At 43.4% G+C, this 26,856-nt stretch overlaps 1 protein-coding gene across 1 annotated transcript in view; it reads right to left on the bottom strand.

The window, feature by feature from the left end:
• The window catches only part of SERGEF (secretion regulating guanine nucleotide exchange factor), a 234,196-nt gene that overhangs the window by 79,151 nt on the left and 128,189 nt on the right, over positions 1–26,856 (bottom strand). Inside the window, 1 exon segment of the mRNA XM_027073027.2 lies at positions 10,456–10,492. Within this exon segment, the coding sequence (XP_026928828.2) occupies positions 10,456–10,492 (37 nt within the window).

Below are 26,856 nucleotides of genomic sequence, written 5' to 3'. Positions count from 1 at the left end.
ATCTCTGTACTAACGGTGAAACATCTCTCTTGAATGCCAAAAGTCTTATCACATTTCTGGCCTGGTAAAGAAGAAAATGCAGGGCTTGGAGCAGCCAGGTGTGAGAGTGGCAATGACTATACCTCACTCCGGAGCTGAGGGAAGCACAACCTAGGACATGTGCTGACAAACCATGGAACCAAGGGGCTGCTCTGCCTCAGCAAACAGCCCAGGAGGTCACAGCCATCTAAGCAAGCACCTTGAGAACCAGCTACCAGCTTCAGATTGAGCAGCATGAGCTAGACCCAAGATCTAGCCCCAGCTTTACCACTGTCTAGCTGGCAATCTCGGGTAAGTCACTGCCTCTCTTTAGGCCTTAGGGTTACTCTGGGAGCAATGGGACCCAGGAAGGCAGCCAAAGAAAGGGAATTCAATAAGTAGTGTCGAGACACTATTGGGTAGCCATCTGGAAAAATAATGAAGTTGAATCCACACTTGACATTGTGTACCAAGATAAATTCCAAATGGATCAAAGACCTACAAGTTAAAACAAACAAACAAACAAACAAACAAACATAAAAAGTACTAGAATCAGGTGCCTGGCTGGCTCAGTCGGTTGAGTGTCTGACTTCAACTCAGGTCACAATCTCACGGTTCATGGGTTCAGGCCCTGCATCAGGCTCTGTGCTGATAGCTTGGAGCTTGGAGCCTGCTTCGGATTCTATGTCTCCCTCTCTCTCTGCCCCTCCCGTGCCCACACTCTGTCTCTCTCTCAAAAATAAATAAACATTAAAAAAAATTTGGGGGGGGCGCCTGGGTGGCTCAGTCAGTTAAGCATCCGACTTCGGTTCAGGTCATGATCTCATGGCTTGTGAGTTCAAGCCCCGTGTCAGGCTCCGTGCTGACAGCTCAGAGTCTGCAGTCTGCTTCGGATTCCATGTCCCTCTCTCGCTCTGCCCCTCCCTCACTCATGCTCTGTCTCTGTCTCTCTCTCTCAAGAATAAATAAAACATTAAAAAATATTTTATTTTTTTTAAAGTACTAGAGTAGAATATGAGAAGTTCCTTTATACTCTAGAGTGCAGAGGGCTTCTCTAACTCAGAATCCAGAAGCCAAATAGGAAAAGATTGATAAATGTCAGCTACAGAGAAAGAAAAAGTTGCATGGCAAAAACAACACAGAATAAACAAAAATACCAAAGCAGAAACAAAAAAGAAGCTAAGAAAATATATTTGCAGTCTGAACCCCCAAAGGCCTAACCTCTGTAGTACATAAAAAGTCCTAGAAATTTATTATAAAAAGACCAACAGGGGCGCCTGGGTGGCTCAGTCGGTTAAGCGGCCGACTTCAGCTCAGGTCACGATCTCACACTCCGTGAGTTCGAGCCCCGCGTCGGGCTCTGTGCTGACCGCTCAGAGCCTGGAGCCTGTTTCAGATTCTGTGTCTCCCTCTCTCTGACCCTCCCCCATTCATGCTCTGTCTCTCTCTGTCTCAAAAATAAATAAACGTTAAAAAAAAAAATTAAAAAAAAAAAAAAAAAGACCAACAATCTAACTGGAAAAAAAGGGCAAAGGACCCTGAAGCACAGGCAGTACAATGTCCTCCCAAAGTCCTAATTCCTGGAGCCTTGTGAGTGTTACATGTCAAAGGAGAACCGAGGTAGCAGATGAAATTAAATGTGCTAATTAGCTGACCTCAAGGTAGGGAGATTATGCTGGATTATCCAGGGCAGGAGAGGGGGCCTAATGGAATCAAGAGGATTTTTAAATGTGGAAGAGAGTGGCAGAAAAGTCAGTGATATGATGTGATACAAGAAAGATTCAACCAGCCACTGATGGCTTTGAGATGGCAGGGGGCCACAGTCAAGAAATGCAGACAGCCTCCAGAAGCTGGAAGAGGGAAGAAAACACTCCCTCTATACTCCAGAAGATAATACAGCCTGTTCACACCCTGATTTTAGCCCCATGAGACCCATTTCAGACTTCTGACCACAAACCCTATGACAATACATTTGTGTTGTTTTAAGCCACTAGTTTTCTGGTAATCTGTTATAGTAGCAATAAAAACTAATACAGGTATGGAGAAACCCTTCATAAAGAAGAAAATACAGCGGCACCTGGTGGCTCAGTCAGTTAAGTGCCCAACTTCGCTCCGGTCATGATGTCGCCGTTCATGGGTTTGAGCCCTGTGTCAGGGTCTGTGCTGACAGCTTGGAGCCTGGAGCCTGCTTTCGATTCTGTGTCTCCCTCTCTCTCTGCCCCTTTCCCACTTGCACTCTGTCTCTCTCTCTCTCAAAAATGAATAAACATTAAAAATAAATAAATAACATTTTTTTAAAAAGAAGAAAATACAAATAGCTCCTAACTTTCAAAAAGGTGCTCAATCCTCATTCATGATATCCAAAACTAGAGGGATTAGAGAGGTCACAATCATCTTAAAGAAGAACAGAGTTGGAAGACTTAACAATACCAGATATTAGAATTTATTATAAAGCTGCAGTCAAGGTGGTATGGTACTAGCACACATATAGAAAAATAGACTAATGAAAGAGGAGTCCAAAAACAAATTTACACATATAGACAGTTTCTTGATTTACAACAAAGGAGCCTCTAAATTTCAACAGGGAAAGGGCAAACTTCAATAAATGGTTTTGGAGCAGTGTGTGTGTGTGTGTGTGTGTGTGTGTGTGTGTGTGTGTGTTTTAACTAATTCGAAATGGATTTTAAGCCTAAATGTAAAATGCAAAATAATAAAGTTTCAAGATGAACAGAAAGAGAATATTTTCATTTCATGACCTTGGAGTAGACAAAAACGTTTTAATTTTTTTAATGTTTATTTATTTTTGAGAGAGACAGAGAGACAGACAGACAGATGGACAGAGCATGAGTGGGGGAGGGGGAGAGAGGGAGACACAGAATCTGAAGCAGGCTCCAGGCTCTGAGCTGTCAGCCCAGAGCCCAATGCAGGGCTCGAACTCACAAGCCACGAGATCATGACCTGAGCCTAAGTCGGTCACTTAACTGACTGAGCCACCCAGGCTCCCCAAAAATACCTCATACCACTAAATAAAAGACTGATAAGCTGGACTTCATTACAATTAAGGATATCTATGCATCAAAAGACACCATTAAGAAAGCAAAAGAGCAAGCCACTGACTGGGAAAAGATGTTCACAATATAGATATAGATATAGATATAGATATAGATATAGATATAGATATAGATATAGATATAGATATAGATATATATGCAGCAAAGGTCTTGAATCTGAAAGATAAAGGATGCCTACAAATCAGTAAGAAAAACATAGGCAAAATCCACTTTAAAGTGTTTGCAGTTAAGTTTTTGCACTTAACAAAAGAAGCTACCCAAATGGCCTATAAGCATATGAAATATTGCTACGCATCACTGGTTATCAGAGAAATGCAAATTATAATGACAGTGAGGTTCCACACTACACACTTAGCAGAATGGCTTAAATCAATAAGACTGAAAATACCTGGCAAGGAGATGGCAGTTGGAACTCCCATATGTTACTGATGGGCAATATATAATGGGCACTACTACTATGGAAAACTGTTGAGAAGTTATCTACTAATGCTAAAGATAGGATCCAAAAATCCTACTCTCAGTTACGTACTCAAGAGAAATCAATGTGCATGTTCACCAAAAGACGTGTGTAAGAATGTTCATTGCAGCCTTATTCACAATCCTCAAACTGGAAGCAACCCAAATCTTCAACAGTTAAATGGATCAAGTTGTGGCGTGTTCATACAGTGGACTATTACCAATAAAAAAGAATGACAAGATAGAAGACGCAATGTGTTGGGCAAAGAGGCTGGACACAAAAGAGTACACAGTGCATAACACCATTAATGTGAAGTTCAACCACAGGCAAAACTCATTTCTAGAGTCAGGAGTTGTAATAGTAGTTAACTCTCGGGGTGGGGTATTGACTGAGAAGGGATACTTTCTGGGGTGCTGGAAATGTTCTGTATTTTGTACTGGGTGGTGGTTTCCTAGATATACACATATGAAAAACTCACCAAACTGAAACTTTAAGATATGTACACTTTACTGTACTTCAATTTAAAAAGTAAAAAAAGACAAAAACCACCTTCAGTAGTTTTTCACTTATCAGATTGGCAAAAATCCTGACGTTTCTTTCTTTTTTTTTTTTTATGTTTATTTATTTTGGAGGGGGGGGTGAGCGTAAGCAGGGGAGGGGCAGAGAAAGAGGGAGAGAGAGAGAATCCCAAGCAGGCTCCACACTGTCAGTGGAGAGCCCAACATTGGGTTTGATCTCAGGAACCATGAGATCATGACCTGAGCTGAAGTCAAAAGTCGGCTTAACTGACTGAGTTACCCAGGTACCCCAATCCCGAAGTTTCTTAACATACTATTAGGGGGGCTGCAGAAACAGGTACTCATATAGTGCTAGTGGGAGTGAAAAATGGTATAATTCCTATGAAGGTAGTTCCTATCTTCCAAAATAGATATACTTACTCTTTGATACAATAATCTATATTTATACTTCAACATCTCACATATGAAATAATATATATATATATATAAATACATACATATATACACACACACACACACACACACAAGGTTATTCACTACATTATTACTTAGAATAACAAAAAGACTGGAGATGATCTACATGCCCATCAATAGGGCAAGGGTTGAACGAATCATGGTGCATAGGTATACTGGAATATTATGTACCTGTAATAACAAAGTAGGAAGGCTTTATACTGATATGTAAAGACTTCCCAGATAAACTGTTGAAAGAAAAAATAAGACACTAATAAGTGTGTATAATATACTGCCGTTTATGTAAAAGGGGAGATAAAAAGATATCTTAGCATTTACTTAATATATCCAAAAAGAAACCAGAAAAATACAGAAGAAACTAATAATAGGCATTAACTGCACATGTGGTAGAAGGATTCTGGGGTGTTGGACAAATGGGGGACAGGGTAGGAGGGAAGTTTTTCATTTTAAATCTTTTTATGCCTTTTAAGTTTGAATCATGTACATGTATTAATTATTCAAAAATTAAATAAGTGAAGTAATTTTTTTAAGAGGTAAGGGACAATGAGAAGGGGAAGAAGAATCCTAAAAGGGGTGGTTTTCCAAAACAATGTCATCAACTTCACAATTCTCTCTGGTTCTTATAAGGAGAACTGCTGGATCTGAAGAAGACATTAAATTTTTTTTTTTAACGTTTATTTATTTTTGAGACAGAGAGAGACAGAGCATGAATGGGGGAGGGTCACAGAGAGAGAGAGACACAGAATCTGAAACAGGCTCCAGGCTCTGAGCCATCAGCACAGGGCCCGACGCGGGGCTCGAACCCACGGACCGTGAGATCATGACCCAAGCCGAAGTCGGACGCTTAACCGACCAAGCCACCCAGGAGCCCCTGAAGAAGACATTTAGTCTGGAAGACAGAAGAAGTTACTGCTAACATGAAGGGGAACTAAATACTGAGATGAAGAGATGACATCATCTTATCTGGTGGCCTTAAAAATAGGCTGGACTGTCACTGGTCTGCAGGAAAGCAGCATCGGGTAGGGGACCACAGGCTCTGAAGTTAGAAGCCCTGGTTAAAGACCTGACATGCAGATTCCTCCCAACAAACTGCTCAGCCTACGCTTCCCCTTCCCGCATCTAGAAAATGGGGTTAACAGTAGTGCCAACTCATCCATTCGGTATTAGGATTAAATGAGATAATATAAAGCACTTCTGCTTTGCCAATCACACTGTGCGTAGAACCATACAGGCTTTTACTTGCCTCTAAGGTCTCTGCAGTACCCTCGGGCTTGGAGGTATTGCCTCTCAGAGAAGAGCTAGTGTCAAAAAAGATTTAGTTCTCACTATTAAATTCTTACATGACCCTGTTTGATGGGTTTCAAGCCAAGGTCAGACACTGTGCCACACATATTACAAAGATACAAAGGTTCAATAATTGGAAATTATCAGTGAAATGAGGAGAATAAAAGATCCTTACATAGATTATAGCTCCAATTTGGTAGAAGATCTGGCTTTGCTTGGAGGATGAGGAGGAGGAGGAGGAGGAGGAGGAGGAGGAGGAGGAGGAGGAGGAGACACGACACTTTCCTGCCAAATATCTAACCCTTTAACAATGCCTGTCTGGCAGGCCTGAAGGCTCCAGGAGAAGGCCACCAATAATAAAAAAAATATTTTCCAAAGGTCTGTGTGGAGCGGGGAGAGAGGAAATGCAGTCAGCTCTTTTTTCTCTGCAGGAAGGGAAGGCTGAACAACTGCACATCAGGAGAGAAGGCAAACAAATTGCCCATTCAAGCCAAAATAAGCTGCTCCTAGGGGAAGCAAAACAGCTGGAGCCAATTCAGCCAGACATAGAGGTGAGGGCCCCAAAGACAGAGCTGGCCTGGGAGCCAGCCTCTGGTAGGCAGGGATCTTTCTGGGCAAGTGGTGGTCAAATGCCCTCATGTCACTCCTGCTGACCTCAGTCTAGGCCCACGAATGGGAGCCAGCCAGCCAGCTCTGTCAGATATGGAGGGAAATCCTAGGTGGGAAGGAAGGAAGGACTAGTGAACCTGCCAAACGAGCGAGCACCTGCTGAGCACCTGTTATGTGGCAGGCACTAAGCAGCCACCTGACATACCTATGCCATTTGGAAGAACAATTTTAGGGGTAGGTAGATTTTACAGATGAGGAATCAGACTCACTGAGGTGGACTGACTGGGCAAGGCACACAGTTAGAAGTGGCCACGCCAGCTGTGGCCAATGGCCTCAGCTCTCTCTTTCCTGATTGTCACCTGAGATTCTCGATCCCTGGCTTCCTTTTTCTAAAGCAGGAACTCACACCACTTCACCATCCTGTCTAGCCATGGTGATACCTGGTGGCAAACACAGAATATGTCAAGAGAAGCCTCGTTGGAAAACAAAGGAAAGAACCAAACCAAACTGCAGAAGAAGGGGAAAAAAGAAACCTGGAAGCAAATGAAGTAGCAGAGTGGAATTATTTTGATTCCCTAAGAAAGCGGGAATGTGGCTGCTGCAGGGTTTGCTTCAGGCTGGAACATGGCAGGTTCTGAATCCCCGTCTGGGGCAGCAGACAGCAGAATCCTGATCTGGAACAAATCTGGGCTAGCACTGTTTCTAGGGCTGTTGGGATTTCCAGATCCCCCAGATTGGGGTCCCCAGGCTCCAATTTACAAATCCCTTCTGCAGCTATGGTGAGATCCTGCATTGGTCCCTGAAGGGTGAGGAAGATGCTTCCCTCTCTAGCTTTTGAGGTTCCCATCCTGAGCCTCAGGCCTCCTTATACCCATCTTACAATTACTTCCTTCCTTGAAGTCTTAATATATGACGATTACAATGATTATGGTAATAATACCAGCTCACATTTATTGAGCTTCTACTTTTGTGCCGGGCACTGTTAGCACTCTACATAACAACCTTATGAGGCCAATAATATTATATGAGGCGATCAAGGCACATCAAGGCATATCAAATGAGGCAATCAAGGCACCGAGGGGTTAAGCCACTTATAGAAGGTTACATGGCTCATAGGTGTAGGAGCCAGAATTTGAGTCCAAGCGATCTGGCCCTGGTGTCTGTGCTCTTCTTAACCACCACCCATAATGCATCAGGTCCTAGGATATGAGAGTCAAAAGAGCAGTCTTGGAAGACAAGCAGACAGCTCTACTATTTATTGCTACTTGTCCCTGGACAACCTGTTTATCCTCTATAAAATGGGTACAACAAATATACTTTGTGGAGTGTCCATTCTAAGAGCAGATCCTGAGTCATATCCTTCCATCAGGCTCTATTTCACCTCTTTTTCTGGTCTGTCTATTGCACATTCACTACACATCAAAGCTGTTTCTACACTTGGGGCAAGTTTGGCTTCCTTATACTCTGTTCCAGTCTATTCTATAACTGTTTTGTGCCTATCACATGGGAGACTTAGCACCAGGCGCAGAGAGCCCAGATCTCAGGGAATGAGACTGAAGGCAGAGAAATCCATTTAAAATCGGCAATGGCAGAAGGGCTGAGGGGAGGAGCTGGCTGTGAGAACCAGGCTTTAAGCCCATAGGAACTCTCCTCCTCCAGCTTGTCTCCCTCTTTTCCGGCCTTCTGCCAAGGCTAACAGGCACTTCTTGTCACTTCCTACAGCACAGCCTGAGCCCTGCAGGGCACCCATGGAGGGCCCCATTCTTCCAGTGGTGGGGAGCCTCTGCTCCCAGCTCACACACAGGCAGGTAAATATGCCCAGAGCCCTGTGACTGGGCCCACCTTTTCTGATTCTGCAACCATTCATTTAACAGACTGTGAGCCAGGACCAGGGCACGGAGGACAAAACAGAAAAATACAGGTCTACCCCCCAAGAGCTCACCGGCACACCTGCTCTCCGCTGCCTCTGATGTTCTCCTCACCTGGGTAACGCTGGACACCTTTCTAGAATGTTATCATTCCTCTCTCCCAAGTAACAATTACTTCACTAGCACGGTTACACTAACAAGCCATTCTCCCCTCTCCCCACCCAGACCAAGAGAAATGAGAAACAAACAGAATTATCCACACATACACATTTCTCTCATACCCACTATAGACCAGGTACCTCACATGCACCAATCCCCACAGCAATCCTGCAAAATGGGAATTATCCCCATTACACAGATGAGGGGGGGAAATGGGGGCTCACAAAGAGATGCAACCAGTGTGAAGCAAGGCTATCTGCCCGCAGAGTCTATGCTCTTTCTACAGCCCCAGGCTGCCTCTCTCAGCTCAGCCTGCCGCCCTGCGAGCTCTGGCCCCGCCTTCATTTGGATTGTGTTCTTTCTCATAGTTAGATTCCCTACAATCTTCTTGTTTGTGCTGGTCCCAGAGGGAGCCAACATCTCCCCCAGTGCAGTGACAACAGCAGCAGCAGCATCCTAGGCACCACCTCTGATTCTCCGAGTAGCTTGTCTTAATTACACCCAGGCTGGAGCAGTTCCGGAATAGAGTATGTGGTGCTGCTGCGAAGCATGCAGGTTTGCTGTTACATTTTCTCGCTCCTTCTCTGACTCCAGCCCAGTTTACTCCCCACCCCCCTCTGCTGGCTGGCAGCCTACCTCCTCAGCTGTCCTTGGTTCTGCCTCCTTGCACATCACGTTTGGGCCTACAAAGTAGTGCTTCAAACTGCTGCCACTGCAGGCGGCTGAGCCAGTCTCAGCTCAATTCAGAAAACAGAGCCCGAGTCTCTGCCGGGTACCAGGCGCTGCTCTGGGTACTGCAAACAGGCAGAAAACAAAAGGAAAATGCAGGGGCCTTGCCCTTCAGAAGCCGAGTCAGAGGCTGGGAGAGAAGTAGCCAGAAACAGAAATCACCAACAGAAGGCTAGCAGTGATGGGTTTGTAATGGGATCCGAAAATATCAGAGCAGGAGGGAACCTTGATTTTCTGTTTTAACCCCTCCATTTTACAGATGGAGAGCTAGAGCCCAGAGGAGGGCAATTACAAAAAATATCAGATAATAACAGTGAACACTGCTAAAACCCTTACTAGGAGCCAAGCGCTATTCTATGTGCTTTATATATATTAACTCCTGGAACCCTCACAACAAACCCTAGGAGGTACGCGCTACTGTCCTCCTACAGAGGGGTTAAGTGCCTTGTCCAAGTTCACACGGCTAGGAAGTGGAAGCCTGTATTGAACTCAGGCAGTTGGGCCCCACACTGGTGTCTCTTTAATGCTCTGTGAGATGAGACTAGTCTACCTATAGAAGTAATGAGAAAGCTTCTTAAAGGAATTACTCATAGGCCTAATTATAAAAACAGTGAACCCTGGTTATCCAGAGTCAATTAAGAGGAAACCTCAATTAATCAGAAGCTTGGCTTCATCTGGGAGTACCTGAGTGCCACGAAATACAAGGCAGTTAGGGCAGTGAGCAGAGCTCTATATATCCAAAGAAAGAGGAAAGTACGTGGAGTAAGGGATTTATTCAAAGAAACAAGAGCAGCCCAACCTTCTTCCTCTTTCATGTCTGGCTTTCTACACATGCTGTCCTCATAGTGTATAAAATCTTTAATATCCTGAAATGCCACTCCCTGGGGGAGGGGAGCCAGCTCAGGGAGCTTAAAAAGACGCTCAATGATTTGGATAGAAATTTTTAGAAAAGGGGCTTCTAGCCCCATGTCAGGCTCTGTGCTAACAGCACAGAGTCTGCTTGGGATTCCCTCTCTCCTTCTCCCCCACTCATTCTCTCTCTCTCTCTCTCTCTCTCTCTCTCTCTCAAAAGAAGTAAACATTTTTAAAAAGAAAAGAAAAGGGGCTTCTAGTAAAGCCTTGGTCAACCAAAGACTTCCATTTCCCAGCATGTCCCCCAACATACGTGCACACACATACACACACCCTGGCCTTGGGTTAACTGAAAGTCTTCTCTAACTCTGCCACAGGACTTTCAGATCACAGTTAGCAGGCTACTCATTACTTACCAATCACTGCCAGATTATGCTCTGAGCCACAAGAGACCTGTAAAAAGAAAAAAATAAGTTATATTAGAGAAAGAGAATTCCTTGTTCAAGGAAAGATGTTTGACTTCTTCTCATCTGCTATTTGTCCCTTTCACCCCCTAGCCCCACAAAGAACACGACATGTACTCTCATACCTCCTGGCCTTTGCACGTGTGGTTCTTCTGTCTGGAATGCCCTCTCCTCGACTGTCTACCTAGAAAACTTCCACTCATCCTTTAAAGTCTCAACGTGTCCACTGAGACTCCTTTGCTTCTAGGCCGACTCAACACTCCTTTCCTTATGCAACTTGTATGTACCCCACTGTAGCAATTCTCTTGTTGCCTTTTACATTTTTTTCTGTCTCTTCGCTAGACTGCATGCATTTTGAGAACAGGGCTGAGTCTCGGTTAACTGTCTGGGTCTGGGACTCAGTTAATATCTGCCAAATGAGAGAGTGAATGCAAAAACCAAGCACATAAAAGAAAAAATACCCAGTACATAAAAGAACAAAGAATCATTTGGGGTTCAGAATCTAGTGTTTTCACCAAGTGAGCAGCGCTTCTTGCCTTTCAGTCTCCACATGTCCCAACTGCTACCAGAAGGAAGTAAGCGGGAATATAAAAGCATAAGTGGTTCCCCAGGTACTAATTAAAAGAAACTCTGGACTCCGGAGAAGGATCTTGTGACCTTTATCAGGATGCTCACTTCAGTTCCTACCAAGAGGAAGGCTTCAGGTCCCCATGGAATGTCAATGCTGGAAGGGCCCTGGAGATCATCTAGTCCAATCTCGCCATGTTGCAAGGAGAAAACACAGGCTTGGGAAGAGGAAACAATTTGCCGTGGGTGCCAGAGCAAGTGTGCATTGAAACAAGGACTGGAGCATCTCTGATTCTTCGGAGCTTCAGGCAAGTTCCTTTCTTGATGCTATAGCTTCTCACCCCTTCCCAGTGAAAACCACTTGGAAGTAATATTCAAAGGTCATTAGCACAGGCCCCTAACAGTCAAGGTAACAGGATGAAAAGGCATTTGAGCATTGGAGGCCTAATAACACACTGGTAGGTGAGAAAGGTCAGCAAAGTTTCTGAGACTTTTGTCTTTGTAAAAGCTGTGTGTTCCAGATCACAGCTTCCACAGGAAACAGAGATACCTGCTCTTACGTGGACTCCCTGATAGTATCTGGCAAAGAACCACCTGCATATTTCATCCCGGTATTTCCAGGTGTCTAGTCTCTGAGCTCCCTTGAGGGCAGGCTCAGTGTCTAGCTGAGGGGTTCCACCATGTGTCGCCCAGGGCCATACATACAGCACAAGTTCATTATATGCTTTCTGGTTACACTGAGGCTGGGTGCCTAGGTTTTGCCATAGGAAGCTGCTTAGATTGAAGAATTGGGAAAAACTTACGTGTCTAACAATAGGGGAATGCTTATGTAAATTATGGTGGGGCCCTCTGATGGACTACTATGCAGCTTTGAAAAATAATGCTTACAGTAAAGAAACATGCTCATGATATCCTATGAACTGAAAAATTACACAAAATTACACAAAAATTGTGTCTCAACTCTACAATAAAATGTGAGTGAAAGACTAAAAGAAACTACATCAAAAGTTAACAGCGATAGCCTCAGGACTCGGAATGAGGTATGCACTGTAAGTATGGTTTTTCCTTTTGCTTTTTCTACGCTGTCTGAATTTTATACGGTAATCTTATAATCAGAAAACAATTATTAAAAATATAGAAAATAAACATAATGCAGCTCCTACTACAGAGGTGAAAATAATAAATAAATATGGCTATAAAATAAATATGTTATAAAATCTGGTATCTTCTGAAGTTGTGGGGGAAAAGGATTTAAAGGACATAATACCTAAATAATAATGGTAGCTGCATTGTGATGGTAGGATTATAAGACAGTTACTCCTATTCTCTGTTTCTCAAATAGTCTTTAACTGTGATGGTAGTAGTCGCGATGGGGGGAGCAACAAGTGCAGGCATTAAACTCACCATATACTGAGGATATACAAAAGCCAAGCACCTGGGGCGCCTGGGTGGCTCAGTCGGTTAAGCGTCCGACTTCAGCTCAGGTCATGATCTCACCATTCGTGAGTTCGAGCCCCGCGTCGGGCTCTGTGCTGACAGCTCAGAGCCTGGAGCCTGCTTCGGATTCTGTGTCTCCCTCTCTCTCTGCCCCTCCCCTGCTTATGCTCTGTCTCTCTCTGTCTCAAAAATAAATAAAAACATTAAAAAAAATTTTTTTTTTTAAAAAGCCAAGCGTCATGCCAAGGCACTCTGCAAATGTAACCTCATCTTAATCATCACAACAGTCCCTTCAGGGAAGCTTGACTGTGCTTATTTTAGAGACAAGAACACTGAGGCCCATACACATTAAGTAACTTTCATAGCTGGCTAGGTGGCAGTGGCAGAACTAAAACCCAGGACTGCCTGGTCTCCAAGCTTATGTTCTGTACTGCTAAATGTTACTTTGTTTTAAAAAAATAAAGCTATTTCATTTTACAAAATGCATACAGAGAAAGGGGCTACCTCTGACTGCCAGGGCTCACCCTGGGGCTGCGGGCTGCAGAGCTGACCAACCTGGAGGACCAGGGGCTTCCAGAAACAAGCCAGTGACAAATGCCAGTATCAGGTAGCAGATGCTGCTCTGAATTAATGAGCGAGACACTGATGAATGGATTTTGTCAAGGCAACGTAGAGCTTGAAACTCAAAGCTCCCCACTGCTTCTTGCTGTACGTGCAATGGCATAGAGGTCAGGAGACTGAACACCACAGGCCACAAAATCCCAGCGCTACACTCCTTCAACAAGATTGTATCAATGACCATTTGCTTCATATTGCTCCTGTCAGCATATACCCAACCACCCAGCTGCAGGCAGCTTTCTAGAAGACTCTGTTAACAATGGCAGCATGCCCAGGAGGAAGAGGTTCGGAGCCAGGAAGCCAGGTGAGTCCTAGGTCCTCTCCTTTTTGGCCCTGAGACCTTTGGCAAGATGTTTAACTGCTCAGGCCTCGGTGTTCTCGGGTGTAACAGGTAGATAATAGCGTCAACCCGTCTGCCTCACAAAACTGCCAGAGGACAAATGAGACACTCCATCGCCTCACAGCCATTTGTCTCACCTTTCTTACATATGAATCTGAATGTCATGCCTCTATATAAAGCCCTTCACAAGCTCCCAGCAGTGGCTTGCAAGCCCACAATGAGTAGTCCCCTGTTTAGCTCTCTGGCCTCACTTCTCTCTGCTACTCATGAACCCTCAACCCCAAATAACATATTCCTTTTTTTTCCCCCATTCACACTACAGTACATTTTTTTCTAAGAATATGAGGCAATTTCAGGCTTTTATGAGTGCTTTTTTCCTTGACTTGAATCTCCTCTCTCCCACTGTCTACCTAGCTAAATCCTTTAAGACTGCCCAAACATCACCTCCTGGTAAAGACTTCCCTGAGTCTCAAGGCTGCTCCACCCTACCTACCCCCACAGCACTATGCATCACGGCCTTATCACATATGAGATGTCTATTTATGAAGTGTGCGTGTGTTAAGCACCTCTGTTGCTCAGACATCCAGCAGAGTGCCTCCCCAGTAACGTCTCTGTCACACAGCCCAAGTATACAAGGCGTGAAGCTGGAGGGGGGAACGGGTAAAAAGATGAGGGGCCCAGAGGAGTTAGGTGATCTCAAGACAAATGAGTAGGGGTGTGGTCACCCCAGTCCAACTGGAGTCAAGCACTGAGATGCACAGTGAGGCAGGAAGGGAACAGCACTACAGGAGCACAGTGTACAGGTGACAGGAGCATGAAGAGTAGAGTAGAATTGTTTCAGGAACTCCAGCATGGCAAAGTGCAGTAGAGCAGCAAAGGAGGTCAGCCCCGGGAGACGGAGTCCCGCTACAGAGAAAGTAGGTTCCAGGTTGCTGATCGGGGACTTCAGGCAAAGGGGGCACACCTCCACACAGGTGAGGGGAACCAAAGTGGCTGTGGAAACCTGTTATGACTCAGTGCTGCTCAAACGTGAAAGGGGTCTGCTCTGTTCAGGCACCTCAGCCACAGGAGGCAGGAGTGCAGAAAACAATTTCCAAACTCCCAACTGCCTCCCCGTGGTGCCAAGATCCTCCAGAGAGCCTCCTGCCAGGCTAGACTCCATCAGTTCTTGGGAAGAAAGTCTCTACTCCCCTGGGGGCTGGCTCCCACTAAATACAGTTGGACAGGGATGAAGTGACTGGTAGTAGATGCCCAGAGAATATGTGCTTGCTTCGGCAGCACATATACTAAAATTGGAATGATACAGAGAGTAGGTGCCCAGAGAATATATGCTGAATGTATTAATGAGTTAAAATGAATGAATAACTAAATGAATAAGCAAAAATTACATTAACGTGAAAATATCTGCCAAATGCTACATGTAAGTACTCTAGCTCTGGTCAGTACTGTTCTACCATTTCTAAACACAGGTGACTATCCCTTACTGAGTGCTTATGGCCAGGCACCTGACTGCTTGGCCTGTATTATCTCATTTAAACTTATACCAAACCTAGCACATAGGTTCTTTTGTTACAACCGTTTTACAAGTGAGGCGACTGGGGTTCAGAGAGTACAGTCACTTGCCCAGTATCTTACTGCTAGGGAAGGTGCAGGATTCTATGATCTTTCCGATTCCACTTTTCTGTCTTCCCAACCGTTTTAACCATCCTGTTGGCAAACAGGATGAAAATAAACCGCCCACCCAGTTCCAGTTCCTTATAGCTGGCAATCATATGCCAGTTAGCAAGGGATCTTAAACTGGGACAGCCCTAGACTTCCAAGGTCCAGACAACATCCTCCTGGGGCTAGGAAGGCCCACCCCTGGACCAATCAAGAAGCTGCTCCAGAGTTTTCTCTTGGAGGAAACGGCTGTACAGTGGCAACAAAGCTTTGCTCCTGCCCTCCCTGTGGAAGCCATCACCTTGCGGGTAACTCCACCAGATAGTTCAACTCTGAACAGGAGGATATCAGGGCGGGGAGATGGGGTGTGACCAGGGCTCAGGGTAAATAGCACTAAGATCCCAAGAAGAGTATGTGGGATCTAGGCCAGTTCCGCACCACTGGCCAGGAGCCACCCTCATCTTCCTAGGAGCAGTTGGTGGCAGCCCAGGGACCATCCAGGAGCACAGCAGCCTGCGGGGCCTTCTGATTGGTTCCCGCCCTGTGCCAATGGGCCCGGGCGCCCCTCGGATGCTATGGCAACAAGGCAGTTGCGCGGAGGCGGGCCATTGCCAAGGACTCGGAGGAGGGATTCGAAGCCTGGGCTCTGCGCCTCAGGGAGAGTCTTTGGCAGGCACCATGGCCCAGAGAAGCGTGTTGGGAGCAGCTCCAGAAAGGCAGCCTCCCCACGGCGGGGGTTAACGGAAGGGAATGGGCACCTCGGTGCAGCCTTTGCTACAACTCCGCCAAAACCCAGTTGTCATGTGTGTAGAACTCTGAGGAGACCACGGGAATTTCCAAACCTGTTAAAAAAGCAGGCTGGGAGGCTGTGCGTGTTTTACACGCAAACTGCAGTCCTGTCAGCCAATGGATTTTTACCCCTCGGCTCAGAAATAGCCCCAAATGGAGGTCATCGTGGCAGCAGAGAGGCAGCACAGTTGCTTGTTTTTGGAAGGACCTAGCCTTGCAAAGATACTTCTGGCTCCTTTGTGAGGGCTTCGTCTTTTTTTTTTTTTTCCTACTGAAGTCTAGATGTCAAAGGAGGCCAAAAAAATAAGAGGCTCTATCTGTCCAACTCAAAGTCCCATTGATTGGGTTCCCAAAGAACCCATTTTCCCTCCAAAGCCAATTCCTTTTTTTCAAAGTGCAGATTACACATAAGAAGAGGCTTCAAGTAGGTTCTGCTACTTCCTCAAACAGAGGTTGGGTTGGGGAGGAAAGCAAAAATTTGTTAGGTGTCTGGATGCCAGGCATGTGGCATCACAGAATTTCACTCTACCTGCATAGCCTCACAACCTCACAGCTACTCTGGGAAGTGGGAATCTGTGTCCCTACTCAACAACAGATCAGCAAACTTACTCAGAGGAGTTAAATCACTGGTCCCAAGTCGGGGGGGAGGGGGGGTGTACGCCCAAGTCAGCCTTGATCCAAAGCCTGTGAGCTTCACCATAATACATACTGCCTCTCTTCTGATACTGGCACCAGACGGCCCCCATCACTAAGGCTCAAACTCTCAAGTGGCAACTCTCTCTTTATCTCCTACTGTCTCCATCCTATTAGTTCTGCCTTCTCAAAGACTCTCAAATCTATATCTTGATCTCCAGCTGCTCCACCTTCTTCAGTCCTTTTCACTACAGCCTGGACTCTTTTAAGACTCTTTTATGACTTCAAGCTTTCTTCTTTGTCATGTCATGATCTGATTTTTTTTTAATTTGGAAGTTGCCATAGTCCCAAAGCCTCCTAACTTCCTACCATACCTGATTTCTTTCTCGTTTGCTATATATAAACCCACTAACCCAGAAATACAGGTAGCTCCTCTGTTCCTAGAAAATCTGTTTCCCCACTTCTGGGCCTTTATTTGCACCATTCTCCCTTGTCTATACTATTATAAACCTGACCAAGCCTTACAAGACTCACTTCCAAACCCACAGCCTTGAGGAAGCCTCCCAGATCTTCTCTTGAATCCTCCCATTTGCTTTGGCTGAAGTTTACTTTTGTCAAATCTCCTTTCTACTATTAATAATTTGGGCACAGGGGGTGGGGCATGTCTTCCCAGTCAGTGTAGAATAGGAGAAAGAGCTCTAGTTATGGAATCAGAAGTGGTTCCTGCCACTTCCCGGTTGTGTGGCCTTGGGCAAATCTCTTTGCCACTCTGGATTTCAGTTCCCTCATCTTTAAAATGGGATAGTAACAACCAAATAGATCTCATACATCCCCAAATTCTTTCATGCTCCCCTGTCTACAGAATAAAATTTGCTTTGAGCCGGACTCTGTTCTGCAGATATGTGTCCACAACATATGAAGATATATAACTTGGGAACACATAAAAAGAAACTATAAGTATTAGGAACTGGCATAGGTTCACAATGAACAACAGTTCATTTCCTTTTTCAACAGAGTTATTCTATTGGGAGAAAAGGAGAGGGCTTAAGAAATGTCTGCTGAATTAGAATACAATATACACAGTAATTAGAAAATAATATACACAATTAAACTAGCACACCCTAAGAATGCTTGTTTTCCCCATTCCAAGGGAATTCCCTTCTCCTCTAAGTTGCCACGTTGATGCAAGATGCTCCTGCTTCCTGTGGCCACACCTGACTGCTATGGATGGACTACAGATGGATACCTGTCTGAAAGTAGGTCAATGCATAGGTTGGCCATAGCCTAGGAAGTGGCCTAATGAGAAAATTCTGCCTGAAAGGGCTTGTAGGGACTGAGTCCTCCAATTGGTAGCTGGAGCAGTAGCTGGAAGAAATAGACACAAGAAGCGTTAATATAAGGAGCGGTTATAGGCAGAAGAGTCAGAACAGCAGGAACAATCAAAGTAGAGAAGAGCAGCTAAAAGTCACTAGAATGGATTTCTTCATCCTACTGCTGATGGCACAAGAAGGTCTAGGTTTCTGAGCTGGGTTATGTTCTAAATGACCTTCGAGTTTTTCCTTTACGAGATATTTGCTTTACCTGTTTTCTCCACTTATATCCATCCTTACAATATTACAGTAACCTAGGAGTACCTCTGATCCTTACAAACTGAGAACACCTAATACAACAATGCATCTAGATTTCAGAAAAGACACACCATTAAGCTACTTAAACCCTTGAGAACAGCATGAAACCACGTGAACTGAACAACCAACCTCAAATACAGGTCATTAATAGATTCAGGCCAAACATCCTGTAGTGTGTTCCTCAAAAACAATTTAACCCTTGCCCTAGTAGCCAAGACAGGCTGAAATTTAAAAAGACTGCCAATTCCAAGTGCTGGTGAGGATGTCTAACAACTGGAAATCGCTTACACTGCTCATAGGAACATAAATTCAACGACTGCTTTGAAAAAGACTTGGCATTATCTACCAAGTGGTAACTTTGTTAGGTGTCGTCACAGGAAGCAAGAACACCTGGTATCCACAGGACAACTTAGAGGATAAAGGAATTCCCTTAGAATGGGGAAAACAATCGTTCCCAAGAAGCTAGACATACAGATATAAAGACAGATATACATATTCAGATGCCAGGACACCCATGTACCCCAAACGATTACGTCCTTCCACCCAAAGACAAACATAAGAACATTCATAGCAGTTTTATTCATAATAAATAAAAAACATAAAATTAACCAAATATTCATCATCAGTGAATGGATAGTGTGGTATACTCAGAATACTCTAACGATGGGGGGAAAACTACTATTCACAACATGGATAAATCTTCAAGAATAATGGTGAACAAAAGCAACCAGACAGAGAAGAGTAAATAGTGTATGACTCTAGGCAAAACTTATTTCAAATGAATAATATAACTGTTCTCAAGAGGGAAAAAGTAACCAATCCTAGTAACTTTTAAAGTTCTTTAAATAACTATTTAAAAACAAAAAGAGCTGTAAAAAAGATCTTTAACTTTACTTAGTAGATTCTTTTTTTTTTTTATAGTAGAACACATGTATCAATTCTGAAAGCATTTTGGATGTATTGTAGGACCATGCTACTGAGAAAATATGTTAATGTCGCTGGGAACCAGAGTTTTCACTGTAGATAAAGGAAATACAAATACGGAATAAAACATAGCAAAGAGAAACCCTGTGGACATTGGATTCAAATGAAAGGTATCAGTATGAACTCACAGTTTTATACACACACGCACACGCACTGAGTTCAACAAATATGAAATTTCCTAGAAGCAATGACATCTCAGCAGCAGTGAGTTCACTTGGTACACCAATCTTGGCTTTTAAATACTATTTGACTAAAAAGAATCAGAACTCCTGGAGAAGTGGCTGTTTCCAGGATTGGGACAGGGAAAGAACAATTTGAGCCTGGAACATCTATTTGTGCCAGGAAGTAAGGAAGTGATCAAAAAATGACAGGGAGATGTCAAAAGGATACTAGGAGCCAGGTTTTCCACTGGCTAAACCAGGGAGAATTTGAATATGAGAATGAATAATGACAGTAATAGATTATAACTCACTGAACAAAATAAAAATTCATAAGTACTTCCTGAATAATAAATAAATATGGAGCAGGGAAACCTCTTCCTTCGAGTACAATGTCAAAAGTAGTACACGTAAAAGGAATAATTGGGAAAGAAAATAATTTTGCAATAGTACTAGTTAATTCAGGCAAGAATCATGAATGGATGTTAAAATTACAGGGCAAAAATCTGAAGAGGAATGGAATATTTACATAGTTTCCAAGTATCTCTTCACAGACTACTGCTTAATTAACAAGGGAGAAGTGGTAACTTTGTAGCAGAGAAATGAGGCAGACGCCACCTTACCCAAGCGATCTAAGTCAGCATCGCTAATAATGGGATAAACTGACATCAGGTGTCTCTTTGTGCAATGCATTAAAGACACATCACTTATTTAGCATTCCTGCCCAAAGTGCCTATGTGAAATCCAATCATGAGGAAAAATCAGAAAAAAACAAACAGAGCCATTATACAAAACAACTGTCCTATACTCTTAAAAAATATCAATGCCATAAAAGATAAAGACAAGCTATCTCAGATTAAAGGAAGCAAAAAGATAGGACAACTAAATGCAGTATATGATCCGGGGTTGGGCCCTGGATTAAAGTAAAAAATTTCCATCAAAGACATCACTGGGACAACTGGAAAACTACGAAGACACTCTGTACATTAGATAATAGTATTCCATTAATGTTAAATCTTCACAGAAGAAAGAGACAGAGGACACATATGCACACATGGGATAAACTGTCACTCAAACCAATGTTCCTTCAGGAAGAAACCCACAGGTGCACAGAAAGAGAATTAAGTCTCTTCCTCAGCCTCTGTCACACTGAAAGAGTCAGAGAAATGGTCTGGGTCTTAGCTCTTGCCTGAAATGCTACAGCAGCTTCCTTGGTGCCCCCTACCCTCCCCAATCTCTCCTTACTCTGCCAAAATGCTCTTCCTGAAGTACACATGGACTATTTTGCTCTCCATTGCCCACGTCCAAATTCCTTTGTCTAGTACTGAAGATCCTCCATGGTTTGGACCTAGTGGGGTTCTCCAGCCTCTTTCTCCAGTAGAATCATCCACAAACACTCGTATGCCAGCCTCATCAGACCCCATGCACAGCATCCCACTATCTCATCATGCCTGGCTCATGCTGTCCCCTCGGGGCAGGGAACCTTTACCATTCATCCTTGGGAAGGAGGGAGGGAGGAGAAAAGGAGAACAAGAAGGATTGCTAACATTTACTGACGACTAAATCCCATTCTAGGCACTTTATATGAATTAACTCATTATACCTTCATTTGATAGATTACCTGAGGAACAGAGTGGTTAAATATTTTGACTAAAAACATATAGCTAGTCAGTGGCTAGGCCACATCAGAAGGGGGCAGTTATAGCTCTGCTAGAGAAATAGCACTCATTCTTCCTATTATTAAGTGGTTCACATGTGTGTCTCTTCCCAGATTATACAGATTATAACTTTCTTAAACATAAGGACTGTGTCTCATTGATCTCTTCCCTCATTGGCTCACACAGTGAGCACATAGTAGGTCCTAAACACATGCTTGCTGAAGTCACTCATCCGTGTACTTCTCTCCCACAGCTCTTGCCTCAGAGTCCAGCACAGAGCAGGTACTCGGAAAATGCTAGATGAATGACACTGGATTTATTCTTGAATTTTCTCAGCTCCTTATCAGAGTCTTCTGAATGCTTGGAGCCCTGTAAATAACCATTGAATTCAGAAACTAGATTATCCTTTAGATGTTGAGAATTTGAGTCAGTGGAGAAACAGAATGACTCCCAAAACAAGACAGGTATATTCCCACAAGGCCTGAGGAAAAGCCTCTGAGTGATACCTCAGGATGGAAACAATTACAAAGTGAACCCCTACTGTGTGGAGGGAGAGGGCACAGCCCCTCCTATCTTGATTCTATCCCCAATAATAGTAACAGTAAAAAACAAGTCGACAGGCTGACCCTGAGCTATTTGTATACAAGGTCCAGGAATCGTCATCTTTACTACAGCGACACAGCAGAGCTTGGCTGGTCCATTACTAGGCATGGGGTCAGAGCACCTGAACGTGGCCCCTGACCAAGAGGCCAGGTGGAGCTCCTCACATAATGGATCGCTTTTGCTTTTTTGATTAGAATGAAACAAAACAAAATCTAGAGGCCCGTATCCTAAAGCTGTGTTCTTTCTGGGATTAAAAAGTCAAGAATGCAAATAAGATGTGACAGAGTGATCAAAGCGTATCATAACAAGTACGTGCAGCGTAACAATGAGCATAGTACTAACAATGACAGCTGCATCTCCAGCAACTGGTGTCACGTGACCCAGCCTGCCAGTGAAGCCCCACAAGTCAGCAGTCTAATGAGCGCTGCTGGCCTGTCCCCAGGGGCAGCTTGCTAGACTCCCACTGCCTTCACTCCGGCTCCCAGCTAAGTGACCATCAGAGGTAACTTCTTGATCTACGATGTGACTCTACACCTTTTTTGGTTCAAGACAAAGTTATGGATTATGAGGTTCTGTGGTGGACAACACACACAAAATAATTTTTAAATAAAGTTTATTCATATTTTGTCAGTTTATAAAAGTAATACACAGTTATGGCAAAAAAAAAACATAATGAGGAAAATTTTAAAACACCTATAATCCCACCACCTATGAACATGTGGTGTATTTCCTTCCACTCTTTTCCCTACCAATATTTGTGTGTGAATAAAATATATATAATTTCAGAAACACAGTTGGGGTCATGCTATATATTTGGTTTTATATCATGACTTTTGTATTTAACATAATGTTTCCTATGTCATTACTTACATTGAAATTGCGATTTTATGGCTTGGTAGCATCATAGAAATGTACCCTAATTTCATTTTTTTCCTACTGTTGGATACTTAGATCGCTTTCAATATTTTGTCATTATAAATTGTGTTGCGATGAACATTCTGGAACAAAAATCGTTGCCTACATCTCTGATTATTTCCTTGGCATAAATTTTCTAAAGTGGAATTATTGAGTAAAGGACTATAAACCTCTTAAAGGCACTTGTACGATTCAGGCAGAGTCACTGACAAAATAGATCACATCCAGAAGAAAAAGAACAAATTGGGGAAAGGGTAACAATATGGACGGAATAATATTGGCCAACATATACTGGGTGTCTATAATGTGACAGGGAAGGTGCTTAAGAGCTTTGCATGCATTAGCCCATGTAATCTGTGAAGTAATTCCATTAAGCATGCATAGATAAGGAAATCAAGGTTCAGAGATATTAACTGGTCCAACATCATACTTAGTAGGTGGCATAGCCAAATTTCAATCCAATCACACGTGTGATTCCAAGAAAGCACACTTACTGTTCTGCTGCGACATGTCATGTAAGAAATAAAGAGGAAAAGTGAGTGTTTTCAACCTGGAGAAGAGAAAACTTGGATAGTACAAGGGCCACAGCACAGGGAGAAAGGGAATCAGGTTGCAGAATGAGACTGCAGAATGAGGATCAATGGATAGAAATACTTAAAATGTCAAAATACAGCTTCGTATCAGAAAGGCCATTCTATAAATGAAAGTCTACCAAAAAAATGGAAGGGCTATCTCCAGGTGGGTCAAATTTAATCATGCAGACCCTTTAGAAACAGAGTTTTTTCCAGCTGATGGCAGAAGAATCCAGCAAGATTTGGAGCCCAAAAAGGACTGGAGGCACTGTAGCTGGCTTTGAAGATAGAGGGGCTGTCTGCAAGGACTGGGGAGCAGCAACTAATTGCTGAGAGCAGCCTCCAGTCAACAACCAGCAAGGAAACGGCCCTTAGTCCTCTAACCACAGGAATTGAAATTTGCCAACAGGCTATATGAGTTTAGAAGCAGATTCTTCTTAGAGTCTCTGCATAAGAATCCAGCCCAGCTGGTAAGTTGATGTTGGCTTTGTGAAATCCTAAGCTTAGCCCACCCAGACTTCCGACCTATAGAACTATGAACTAATAAAGAGATGCTATTTGAAGCCACTAAGTTTGTAGTAATTTGTTACTCAGCAAGAGAAAACTAATGCAATGGGTAAATGGATAAACACGCTGCAGTACATCATACAATGGAATACTATTCAATAAAAAAGAAACAATCTACTGGTACATATAACATGGATGAATCTCAGAAACACTGTTGAATGAAAGAAACCAGACACAAAAGAATACATACTATATGATTCCATTAGTATGACTCCAGGAAAAACAAATCCAATTCATAGTGATAGAGCAGATAGACAAGTCTAATTTATAGTGAAAAAAAGCTGAGGTTGGGGTCAGTGGGTTGACTGGTGCCAGCTGCTTCCTGTCTGACTTTTCTGCCTCACCTGAACCCTCAGTCCAGCACTGGAGCTGAGGAGGCCCACTCATAAAACATATCACTGCACATTCATTTCTTTCTCTGCCACTCTAACACGACAGATGTCCCCATTAGCTCCTAATGTGAGTAAAAGTTCTATTAAAAAAAAAAAAACAGTTTGAAACCTTAGAACACACATTCTGAGAGGGGAGTAATCAAGTTTTCAAAAAGCTATGCCACACAGATTTCTCTTGTCCGGTTCCTTGGAACAATACATCCCATTGATAGAAGGGCCATCCTGAGAGACTTGAGTATTCCAAATAATTTAACACTTTTAAATAAGTAGCAGACAGCAATGGTGACTGAGGAACTCAGGAATCTGGCCCTGCCTTCAGGCAAAACAGAGGTCAAATATTTTTGAATGAATTACTTGTTCTAGCAGCTCTAGTGTGAAGCTGTAAACATAAGCTGCCGCCCTCTGCCACATGCAACAGCAAGGCTCTCCATCACAGGCTGTCAGGAGGCTGCTGCAAAAGTCTGGGTGAAAGCAGGCTTCACTTCGGGTCCTATTGCCTGTTAGTTTTGTGAACTTGGCCAAATTACTAAGATTGTGTAAGCCTCAATTTCCTCATCTGCATAGCTGGAATTAAAGCAATAACCTCACACGACTATCATGAGGATTGAATTCAATTACCTATATTTAGTACCTTGGAGAAAGTAGACACTTATATGCTAGTTCACTTGCCCCTTTATCCATTTGGAGATCTGATGGCCCAGAGAAACAAGAGGGTGGAGCAATCTTTTTTCCCCAGAACTCTTTTATCTTCCGTTAAAGAAAAAAAAAAATTAGAAGAGAAAACCAACTCTTCCAAAATTTTTTGAGTTTGATCCTTTCTAAGAGTGTCAGCTATGATAATGTTATGAGCAAACAAACACTTTTATATTCATCAACTAACAACAACTTTAAACTTCTACAGGGCACTTTAAAAGCACTGCATTTATTTCCATACTCATCAAAATGTCGGTCCCATCTTAAACAATGGCTTTTTTTCCCTTCTACAATTTCAAATTTTCCATCAGTAGTAATATAATCAAACATTTACTGAGTGCTGTGTGCCAGGTACAATGCTGAGAGTCTTTATTCTTAATACCCAGAGAACATCAATCTTAGCATTGATATCATTTGAAATATATTTTCAGACTTGACCATTCTTTCTAACAGAGTCTACCTCTTTATGGCAGCTACAAATCATCCTAACTCTCCCATATGCTATGTGCTAATGTCTTCAACTGCATTTATTAGTAAAGTAAAACCTAACATTTATTCCCTAATAACCTTTTCAGCTTATTGAGTCAGTGGTTCAGTGACCCTACCTGGGGCGGTCTGGCAGGGAAATACAACGTGCTTCTGACCATCCTAAGCGCTTCACCAATTATAAACGTTCAAACAAACACAAACTACCGTTGTCATTATGTCAGCTGTAACCACCAGATGCTCATCCCACCTTTCCGTGTATAGTTATGTGTGTGGGGCACACACTGGGCAGACTGGACTCGGGAAATACTGAGAGGCATTGACAGTGCATCAGAAATTCAAAGATAAGGTCCCCTTGAGGGCTTCGTTCAATTGGACCGTAAAAGGCAGCAAAAAGTTCTCTTGAAAAAGAGGAAGGACAGAGGGGATCAGGAATGGTGGCAATCGTGGTGAAGAGCACTCAGCACAGATGCAAAAACAGGCAATTCCGTGCACCTAAAATCACACCTGAACAAAACGGAACACACCACCTACCACCCCCCATCCCTCCCAACCCTACATCTGTTTTCCCTCCTGGCCTTCCTCTTTCTGTTAGTTGCTGCTGCCATCATCCTCACAGTTCCTTCGGAATCACCTAGGAATCCCCATCTCACTCATCGGTCCTACCAACCACCGATTTCTATAATCCTGTCTCCCTGGTTCTGCTCTCATGTTGCCCCTCATCTCCATCCCCATTGCCACTGTGTTATTTCAGACCCTCAGAATATCTGTACTGGAAAATTATAATAGCTTCTAATTATTTCCTTTCTCTGTTGTTTCCCTTCTCTTCAATACATTGGATGCCCAAGGTAACCTTTCTAAACCTCAGCTTTGAGTAGCAACTTCCCTGTTCAAAACCTACCCATGTCTTCCCTGTGCCTATAGAGCAAACCTGGAGTCTTCTCACCAGACATTTAAGTCCACCTGGGAACGGGCTATAGCTCTCCTTTGTAGCCTTATAGCCTGCTACGTTCCCCCCACTCCCAACCAAGATCTCTGTGTTCCAGCCAAAGTGGACCATTCGCTAATGATCTCTTATGACACCAAGGGCATTTCCCTCTCTGTGACTCTGTCTATGCTTGTCCCTCCTTTCCTGTCCTGGCATCCCACCTCTTTTGGTCAAATTACTGCCTATCCTTCGCACTCAGTGAAAATCTACCTTCCCCATGAAGTCTTCCCTATCTCCTAGCTAGAAGAAATTTCACCATCCTCAGGATTTCTATAGCATTGTATCTACAGATCTTAGGACAACAGCACTTTCTTCCTTGACAGTTGTTTATGTATTTGCTCAATCCCTCCTGCCAGCCTAGAGATTTTCAGCTTCTACCAACCACTCCACCTCTAGCACCAAGTCCACAGCTTAGCAGAAGGGCACATGCTTTCTTCTCAGGGCCTCCATTTCCACGTCTGTAATATGAACATAACTCAACCCAATTCACAGGAAAATCAAAGGATTAGATAAGATAATATATGCAAATTATTGGCACACTATAGGTAGTCACTAAATCCAAAGCCCCTTTTTTCCCTTTCACATTAGCAATGTACTTGTTGAATAAATAAAAGCTTGCATGCTTTATAGTTTGCAAAGAAAGGTTATTATATTTTCTCATCGAAG

This window comes from Acinonyx jubatus, chromosome D1 (genome assembly GCF_027475565.1).
Source record: "Acinonyx jubatus isolate Ajub_Pintada_27869175 chromosome D1, VMU_Ajub_asm_v1.0, whole genome shotgun sequence".
Taxonomy (NCBI): Eukaryota; Metazoa; Chordata; class Mammalia; order Carnivora; family Felidae; genus Acinonyx; species Acinonyx jubatus.
The sequence above is the reverse complement of the archived record's forward strand: the minus strand, read 5'-3'. Positions and strand labels throughout refer to the sequence as shown.